At 41.4% G+C, this 10166-nt stretch overlaps 1 protein-coding gene across 1 annotated transcript; it reads right to left on the bottom strand.

Annotated features, from left to right (window-relative positions):
• Nucleotides 1–2318: 2318 nt before the first annotated feature.
• Nucleotides 2319–8596, bottom strand: LOC140933888 (riboflavin-binding protein-like). Its single transcript, XM_073383557.1, has 3 exons — nucleotides 8334–8596; nucleotides 5408–5647; nucleotides 2319–2705 (listed from the first exon to the last, which is right to left on the bottom strand). Exons 1-3 carry the CDS (start codon nucleotides 8589–8591, stop codon nucleotides 2502–2504), a joined length of 702 nt encoding a protein of 233 aa, XP_073239658.1. The 5' UTR covers nucleotides 8592–8596; the 3' UTR covers nucleotides 2319–2501.
• Nucleotides 8597–10166: the final 1570 nt, after the last annotated feature.

The following is a 10166-nucleotide window of genomic DNA, read 5'->3' as shown; positions in this document are numbered from 1 at the left end:
GTGTTATTATTAATGTGGCAACTTTTTTAGCTGGTCGTTATCATTAGAAGTGGAAATAAAATAAACTTTTTGTGGTAATAATTACAGTTAATAGAACGTGTGGTAAAAATCACTTCCTGTTTTTCTAATTTAACTGAGGTGAAACTGGAGAACAAGACGGAAGACGAAATGATCTTTGAAATATAATTATTTAATGGCGCGACCCAAAAGGAATCGCTTATTAAAGAATAAAGAGCAAGTTATTAGCTATCTCGACTGTGGTCATGTCTCTCTTTTTCCTCTGTCCTCAAAAAGAAAAGAAAAGAAAGCGCATAATCACAAGTTAAGTTGAGCTTGCTAGGTACAGCTAAATTTAGAAACTTTCTTCAAGCAGAAAATCAGCGGAAGGAATGACTTAAACATATTTTTGGGAATAGGATTTTTTGCTTTATTTTCTCACGTGCCAAAATAATTTCCTCTTTTCTCTGAACACCATTTAAAAATTTCGGCGCTCCATGAACTACGAGGGGAATGGATGCAAGGTGTGGCGGGGGTATAACGATCTGATTGGTTTGTATGGACTACAGTTGATTATGATTCGGGTTCGGTTCGTCAATATAAGGGAATCTGGATTCCGGACTCCGAGAGAGGACCGGGATCTTTGTGCTTGCGGGATCCAGATTTTCAGCTTTGGAAACCGGAATCCAAGTTCCGCTGACAAAGAATACGAAACCCAGCACCTGGAATCTGGAATCCATGCCGTGGAATTCAGAATCCAAGATTACCTTACATGGGGCTCGTTCGGTGTTACTCAAGGGATCACTTTGCAGCTGCGGATCCAGGGGGAGGGGGTGGGGATGCCCCCCTTATTTTTAGACCAAACTGAGGCCCAAAAGGCCGAAAAAGAAATTTTTTTTGTGACCGGACCTCCCCGTTATCTCAGGGTCTGGATGACCGCCCCCCCTCCCAACCCCCTTATCTTAAGTTCTGGATCCGCCACCGCTTTGTCCACCCTAACGATCCCAAAAAGCTTCCCGCCTAAAACTTCTCATGGGACAAAGAATACCACAAACCACAATGGTAACTGAACCATACCGACTGATATTGATAATGTTTGAAAAGAGATCACGCAAATACATGCGGCCCTTCATAGTGGTTCAATAGAAACGATCAGCATCGTTTGCTGAAGCTGACGACAACGGAGCTAGGGAAACTCAGTGTCTTGTGACAACTCTTTGATAAACCTGAAGCCTTATAAAGTTTCCCCTTTCAGGTGGAGCGTCCACCTTTTAGGCCATTATAGGGAGTACCCCCGGGGCGCGTTGCCGAAGCTTGTCGTGAACAACTAGACCAGGACGGCCAAACAATCTGATTTCCGACGCGCCAAGAATTCGTACACCGCTGCGCCAAAAAACTATAATCTGCACCGGAAAAGTTGGCAAAAAGCAGTGAGCAAAAATAACGAGGGGAGATGACACCTATTTTCTAATAAATAATTATTGGAAGAGGTTTTGCAATTGATAATGAAAGTTGTTGAGGTAAGTGTTATCAGCCGAGCGAGGCGGATAACAACTACTGAGGCAGCGATTATCGTTTTAAAATTAGACATCCTTTGAAGAGAATAACGACAAACGCACCATCGCGCGCACGGGACACAGTTTGACCGCATTGCTGGTGGAAATCATACATTGCGCCTACAGATTAGTTAGTAATCGGCTAACAGGTAACTAACTAATGAATTTGTAGGTGGCGCTGAATTCCAAAATTAACTGTAGGCTCTTAGCCAATGAGAAGACAGATATTGAGGCCCCGTCTACACGTATTCGCATATTTTTGAAAACTGAGATTTTTTTCCTCCGTTTTCAAAAAAACAAGCGTCCAAACGTAGCGTATTCGAATCGTTTTCGTCTGTCCATACAAAACCACTAAACAATGGGCATACGATAAGGACATACGATAGCATCCCTCACAGAGCATGCGTTATGCTAGTAGTAAATGATGTATTACATCATCGTATTCGAAAACCTCCGTTTTCGACGGTCCACGCGTGAACAGCATTTTAAAAAATCTTCACTCTGGGGACAAAGATGCGTTTTCGGTGACCGTTTTCACCGAAAACGTCTGGACGACAGGCCAAACCGAAGGGAAAGAATCTCCGTTTTCAAACAAAAACGGATACGTGTGGACGGAACCTTATTTTCATTATTTGACTGTGAACTGTTAGAAAGCTGTTTGTTTCTTATTTCAGGTTACCGTGGTTACAGGTTCGGCTTAGTATCAAATAACCCACGTCTTTGCCGATCGATTCTCGTATGATTTAAAAAGGACGTAAAACAGTCTGGAAAATGCGTTTTCAATGTATTAGTAAGAAAATAATTTAATTGGTGCATAAATACAACCATTCATTTGATTCTGGTCAGGGTGCAGGCATGAAAGCGTGTTATTACTGGGAAAATTACAAAACCAAATAAATTCGAAAAAAACACTAGCTTCTAGAATTCGCATTGACTGGATAAGCTCTCCTAGAAAATCTTCAGCAGAGAAAACATCAGCACGGGATGAATAAATGTGGAGAAGCGCGACGCTGAAGCGGTTGGCGGTTTTGTTACAACATCGTTAGGGTTATTGCCGGGAGCGAACTCCATCACCATGCAGTTGTCACTTTTTTCGTAATAAAACGATTGCGCCCACATTGTGTTACACAAGCCTTCGCCATTCTTGTAGATCTACAAAGACAAAAATGAAAAATAATTTACAGTCAACTAAGATAACAACAGCTAAACGGGAACGAATACGGTAGTTTCGAAAACGAAGCACTCGAAAACGAAGACCGAAGCACGAAGCACCCAAATCTCGAAAACGAAGCACCCAAATCTCGAAAACGAAGCACCCTAAATCGAAAACGAAGCACCCTATCTCGAAAACGAAGCACCCAAAACTCGAAAACGAAGACCCCTAAATCTCGAAAACGAAGCACCCTAGATCGAAAACGAAGCACCCAAAAACTCGAAACCGGTCTGTCCTTTATAAACATGAGACCAATGCTAATACAGCAGGAATCAAGTACAATAACGAATTCTCCTGTTCCCCACCATAGAGCCTGGTCCCAGGCTGTTATCCTAGAACAAATTCTGCCTGGATCTGATCTGATCTGATCACGCAGTGTCATAGATACCCAATATGTTAGACTGCAAAACAATCGGTTTTTTTTTCTTAAAATCAGTAAAGAAGTCGGTAAAGCGTGGCGTAAGAGTAATACGCGTGAGCCTCACACTCCGTTTTCAGCCTCGTTTCAGACCTTTTGTGTTACTGCTCACGCGTACTTGAATACGCCAAAATCTGCTGACGGACAGTTTTGAAGTCTACATAAACATGTATGTGTACCGAGAAAATGCATATTAAGGTAAGATGTATCAAGTATAGCGAGACTAATAATAAAATTAATACAGGATATCCTATAAAGAAACGTTCAGTGAAACAGTTGGTTATAAAACCTTTGGATGGATTTTGTGGACTCTACCTGATTCGGATTGCGTCATATAAGACGTAAAGTTGCACTTATTAAACCTACAGAGGTTTCGAGTTTTGGGTGCTTCGTTTTCGAGATTTAGGGGTCTTCGTTTTCGAGTTTTGAGTGCTTCGTTTTCGAGTTTTGGGTGCTTTGTTTTCGAGATTTTGGGTTCTTCGTTTTCGATCTAGGGTGCTTCGTTTTCGAGTTTTGGGTGCTTCGTTTTCGAGATTTGGGTGCTTCGTTTTCGAAATAAGGTGCTTCGTTTTCGAGTTTTGGGTGCTTAGTTTTCGAGATTTGCGTGCTTCGTGCTTCGGTCTTCGTTTTTGAGTGCTTCGTTTTCGAAACTACCCACGTAGTGTAAAATCTCTTCAAAGCAGATGCCGATACATAAAAATATCTGCGGGCAAGACAAGATAACTAAAGAGAGTGTAATTGTTGCAGCAATATTATTTCTTCTTAATTTTTCGTAGTCACTAAAACATGGAACGACCTACAACCACCTAAAACCACCTAAAACCACCTACAACCATCTACAACCACCTCAAAAAAATTCAACAACCACCTACAACCATCTACAACCACCTCAAAAAAATTCAACAACCACCTACAACCATCTACAACCACCTCAAAAACATCTACAACCACTCGCAAACAATCTAAAACCATCTAAAACAAGGTATAAAATGTCTCAAATAAGGCGAGACGACAACATGTCACATACATGAAATACGAGAATCGAACAAAACATCCGCTTCCCCCCAAAATCTTACTCTCCCTGGTCCCTTGTATCATCAACCATTGGCTGAAGTCACGAAATGAAATGCGAGATCATGCTAAGTATATTAAAAGACTTAAAGAACTTTACAAAATGAACTATCAAGTCACAAAAAATAATAAAATAAAATAACAAACTCGTAGTCGAAAGACTGACTTGATTTGGCTTTTTCTACCCTGGGTACCAGTGAGACGTTTGGTTGACGTTTCATTTGTTTACATAATAGAGACCTTTAGCATCACGTTTTTCATGGGAAACGACAAACCGCAAAATGTCACCTGACCTCGGGCTTGCGGTCACGTTTGCAGTTTGCAACATAAGAGGACAGTGCGGTGGAAGTTTTGTGTTAAGCTTAATGGTTGATGATACAAGGGACCAGGGAGAGTAAGATTTTGGGGGGAAGTGGATGTTTTGTTCGATTCTCGTATTTCATGTACGTGACATGTTGTCGTCTCGCCTTATTTGAGACATTTATACCTTGTTTTAGATGGTTTTAGATTGTTTGCGAGTGGTTGTAGATGTTTTTGAGGTGGTTGTAGATGGTTGTAGGTGGTTGTTGAATTTTTTTGAGGTGGTTGTAGATGGTTGTAGGTGGTTGTTGAATTTTTTTGAGGTGGTTGTAGGTGGTTTTAGGTGGTTTTAGGTGGTTGTAGGTCGTTCCATGTTTTAGTGACTACGCTTAATTTTTACCTTGGACACTGCGTCTGTTACACTGTAGAGGCGCAGAACTTTTAAGTGTTCTCAAAAAATTCTTAAACTTGGCGGTCGAAAAATGCGAGAATCATCTTAACTCTTATCACCTCGCGACTTCGGTTGTGAAATCAAGCCAAAACAGCTCTCTTTGACAAAATCCTCTGCGAGTATGAAACTCTGTTCAGCATCAAGATTAACCCACAAGTGATTTCCTTCGATAATTACTTTGAATGGGGTATTCTTTAATCTGCGTCAACTTTTAAGGTAGCATTAGCCAGAGACGGCCAACGCCACCAAAAGTTTCCGAAACCAGTGGTAGCGTCGCGAAATGTCAGATGTTTTCTCAGGCTGAGGTTGCATAAGTTTCACGAAAAATCCAATGTAACGCACTGGGCTTGGACTGCTTTGGCAGAAACTAAACCCCTGACGAACACAAAATCATTACTGACCTCTTGAAAAGTGCGGCAGGAGGAATCGGTTGGACAACTGTAGATACTGTTGGTAATATTAAAACCCCCGAACCAGTCTTGGACGCATGTGTAGTCCGATTTGCAGGCGTCAAACCATTCATCACAGTATTTGGCGCATATAGGCACCATTTTCACGCCTCCCCCACCAACGTGCCACTTAATGAGGTTGGGTTCACAAGACCAGAAGCATTCTTCATTTTTAATAAACTTCTCACATTCCTAAGAGAAAGAAAAATAAACCGGCTGTGACAGTATTCTTAACAAACATTTCACTTCTACGGGATTTTAAACAAATGTAACCATAATTATAATGTAAATGGTACGTCCGGAAATGCACGCCAGTGGGATTTCCGCCCAGCCTTTAGGATAGACATTTTACAAATTGTCCCCTAGCTAGTCGTAATCCCTCATTCAAATGCACGCAATCCTGTCGAATATGTCATCATGCGGAAATAACAAATATAATTGTGTCTTAGTTACAATTTAATTATTATAGATTAAAATAGCCGCAAACCGATGATCACGACTGAACGCTCATAAGCCCTGAGCTTATACAACTTTAGAAGGGCTTATAAATGGTGGGGGCTACAAAGCAGTGCTAATCTAACCTGCGAGCAAGCTCTCCATTTGAAGTATATCGTGAAAAGTAGACACGCGAGAGGAGACGCAAAAGCATGGAGCGGCTGAAGCCCCTCGCGGCTTCGCCGCTCGCTCGCGCGTTGTCGCGCGGCTGGTTTCGCTTGTCCAAATAGGAACGCTTGCTCCCAGGCTATGCTAATCAAAATCAAAATACTTTTTGAATTTACTCGCTCTTTAAGCTTCAAAACGTCGTAAAAAATGGAATTCATTTTAACACAAGCTAGAGCTCGAGAGGGACTTATAACCGGGTGTACCTTTTTTGTTTACTGGTAAATGCAAATGAGCCTATAACTAGGGGGTGGGGGGATATAAGTGGGTGGATTTTAAGTGGAAGTTTACGGTAAGCGAGCAAGAGACAAAAGTCTCACGATCAAAGTAGAATATGCGCATTTTTGACATATCCTGCTAGAGGACAGGTCTAACCACCCAAGAAAAGCCTCTAAAACCCTAGGAGCCTGTTTACAGTCCCTCTATTATAGTATTTATTTTCTCTTTAGAGATCGCTGAGCGCTCGTGAGAAAATAAAAAAAGAGGGGGGTTTATTGACCACAAGAGCAAGGGGGTGGGGGTGGGTACAAAAATACTCTGGGCTGGAAAAATTCGTTGAAACAACGTCTGAAAGGTTATTCTCCTTGATAGGCTCTTGACTGGTATTATACAGTATGTTCGGGAACGTTAGAATTTATACAAATCAGTGTGCGATGCAAAACGATCTTTGAAAAAGAGTTCATTAAGTCGTGACCGCAAATCACGCCCGTTTTTTATAATGTTAATAGTTTGACTGGAGTCCAAAAATTCGTTTTTATAGTACACTGTACTCAATATCCATCTTCTCATAAGATGAGAGCCTTAAGTAAATGTTCGAAATCAGTACAACCTACAGATAAGCCAGGTTGCTAGCTCAAAGCATGATTTCCAAGAGCAATGACAGAATCACAAGAGCCACAATCTTGGACAAAATAAATGGAAAACCTAGACACTCCCTCCCCCCCAAATCAAGGGTGGGAAAATGGTGCGTTTTTGTCCTTCGCGCGCCTTCATCCTTGCCTTGGGGGGATGGGGGTTTGCTGTTCCATTTTATTTTGTCCAAGATTGCAATCTTGGACAAAATAAATGGAAAACCTAGACCCCCCCTCCCCCCCAAATCAAGGATGGGAAAATGGCGCGTTTTTGCCCTTCGCGCGCCTTCATCCTTGCCTTGGGGGGGATGGGGGTTTGCTGTTCCATTTTATTTTGTCCACGATTGCAGGGGCATTTGGTACACAGCCATTAAAACATGGCTCGGTGTTTTTTGTCCTTATTTTCTTCAAACATTGTATAATAAAATCAATTATTGGATTCGGTTCTTGTGATACCCGGAATAATCAAGGTCGCGGTCTCCCCGACCTTGATTTTTCGGCATATCACAAGAACCGCATTCAATACCTGTTTAGTGCATGGGTGCACGTCATGACGCGAAGACGTGACTCTCTCTAACTGTGTAAAATAACTTGAAAGGTCCATGGGTTAATCTGAACAATGGTTCTCGAGAATAGTAATAGCCTACGCGCTTACGCCTCTAAAGAGTTTCTTTTTTCGCGTGCGACAAAGGCAAATGGCAGCCTCTGCAGGGTAATTAAAATACGCATAACAAGAGCTATAAAGGCATGCCATTTTCTACTCTGAAGAGACCAAAACCGCTCAGGTTGAACGAATGAATTAATAACTTTATCTAAACACTGACAATTCATCAGGTCTTAAAATACACTATCAGAGCCTGCTTTACATAAGTGCTCTGTGAGGATAGATTCTTAGAGGAATTGTTTGCAGATCACCTGACACGTGAATGGTAGTCGCTTGCATTGCCGTTCCTATTTGCAAAACTTGTTTTTTTTTTCATCAGCGATTAACTAAAAACAAAACATCTCTGCGTTTTTTTGCATTTTTGTCTTCACCATAATATATGCGCATATTAAAATATGTCGAGTTGTAATACTTATAGCAGAGCTCACACTACTGGCCGCGCAGCCTATGTCATTCTACTACAAATCCGACTAGGTCAAGAGTGCCTTTCAAGATAAACAACGAAAAAAAATCAAAATTCCCTATCTCTTGTTTAGTTAACGAGGTCATCGAGCTGTTGTTGTGTAAGTATACGCGATCAACGCGGATATCAAGTCCCTGAACGATACACGTGGGCAATCGTGTTGTTTAGTTGCGTCAGCTCCGGGCGCCAGCGCAAAACCTCCGTAAGAAACCAAAAGGTGTCTCTGATAGTAAACCTTACCTGAGACAAATTCTTGCAATGATTCCATGAGAAGTTATACAGGACCTCTACCCTGTTGCGTTGCAATTCTGCAGTGAAATCGGCCGTACAACAGCTCTTGTCTCTCCAAGAGTAGCATTCAACATAATCGGGTCCTTCTGGGGAAGGTTTATCCTTATGATAAGGGCCATCGATGCATTTGGTTACTTCTTCGCTGCTCGAGTGGCAAAATAAGCCAACTGACAAAAGCGAGAACAGAACAACTAAGTGGCGCGCCATTTTCTTCACGGCACCTTCGTCCAAAAGCCTCGAGGTAGTTTGGATTGGACTTTACCCTCTGGAAAATGGATCAATATGTAGTCTATAGAGTGTTTTCACTCACGTAACTTGGTTTCCTAGCAACCTTACTATCCGCCATGTTGGTGTCCCAAGAACCCAAGAAGGGTGACAATTTCCCACGGGCGTAGAGGGAGGCTGAGTTTTCGGTGTTCAATGAAGAAGTCAGCGGTAGTTTGGGAAAATGAAGAGAGACTTCCGGTTAAATGATCGAGCTTCTTGTCGGGACGTTTCCGGTCGACTTTTTGACCTTATTTATGTCACATTTTCGCAATCTGGCGGGAAAACCAGACGGGCGAGATCAAGGTTTTCAAGCGCCAATTATGAAGTCCTCCGTGGACGAAGTAAGGGAAAAAGAGATTGTATTTCTTCAAGGAAATTTTGATAACGTTCGCTTTTCGGAAAATTACTGTTTTGCAGTCCACAAAGGAGACGCAGAAAGTCTAACTGATTTGATCGACAGATATCTTTTTTTGAATTCGACCTCCTTCATTCAATCGGGAGAAGCACGTGAAGGAGAAAAATCACAAACGCTATTCCCCGAAAGGTAAGTGAAATGATGAGTTTTAAATGGAATTCTAAGAGTCTCTTGCTCTACTTCAACACCAATAAACCACATAGTTTTTTTTTGCAGAATACCAGTTGTGTTAGAAAACTGCAGATCGTCTGGGGGGGGGCGCACCCTCTGCACCCTCCCCCTAGATCCGCCCCTGCAAAGGGCGTGTGAATTGAGGCTGAAAAGCAGAAAATAAAATGCAACGAAAATCGTAAATGTTAAGTTGTTGAATATAAATTGCCTGTCCTTAAAGTAAAAACTTGCAAGAGGTGACAGGCCGCACATCTTCACCGGCGTAAAACCTTTGAAACCTTTTATATATTGTTCCATTGAGGAGACTTCTTTCAGGGATCTTACAGTTTAAAATTTGAACGATGATATCGCTTCTATATAGCGGACCAAGATACGGCTCGGTACAGTTTTTGTTCAGCAAAGGAAAATTGTGTAAGTTGAGCAGAACCTTTAAAATGTTCAACAGACAATTTATTCAGTTCGCGCGTATTCCTGTTGAATTTGTAGCCCGTTTATCAGATATGTCTACTCAAAAATATAATAATTTTTCCATAGCTGCTGTTATCTTAGAGTAACTGCTTTTCATATCTCCGTAAAGTTTAGGTTTACGCGATCTCAGAGAACAATGTTTAACTGTACACAGCACGTAGTCGTTTTAAAAAGATATCCAGATCTGACACTGGTTTTGGGAATTTATCACGTCTAAGCATGATTTAAATACATTATGATGCTGTGTCCTTTGAATGTCGTTCGTAAAACTCAATCGCTTTATAAATGTCACTTGTAGTTTTAATATCAGAGGAGAGTATTTTAAAGCTCAATATTTTTCAATACCATTAGCATGTTGCTTTATTACCAATCAATTGACTGGCTTCTTTCAGCCACTACATAATGTGTGTAGTTAAATATAAGTTTACAAGCAAGACCGGCGGTTTCGAATCTTACGATTC

This window comes from Porites lutea, chromosome 4 (assembly GCF_958299795.1).
Source record: "Porites lutea chromosome 4, jaPorLute2.1, whole genome shotgun sequence".
NCBI lineage: Eukaryota > Metazoa > Cnidaria > Anthozoa > Scleractinia > Poritidae > Porites > Porites lutea.
Note: the sequence above shows the minus strand (reverse complement) of the source record. Positions and strands in the feature narration are given on the sequence as shown.

Excerpts from the sequence above, each read along its gene's own strand:
- LOC140933888 (XM_073383557.1), bottom strand. The coding sequence starts at position 8,591 with ATGGCGCGCCACTTAGTTGTTCTGTTCTCGCTTTTGTCAGTTGGCTTA. Across the intron at positions 5,648-8,333 it reads ATTGCAAGAATTTGTCTCAG|GAATGTGAGAAGTTTATTAA; the intron begins GTAAGGTTTACT and ends TCTTTCTCTTAG. Across the intron at positions 2,706-5,407 it reads CCTGCCGCACTTTTCAAGAG|ATCTACAAGAATGGCGAAGG; the intron begins GTCAGTAATGAT and ends TTGTCTTTGTAG.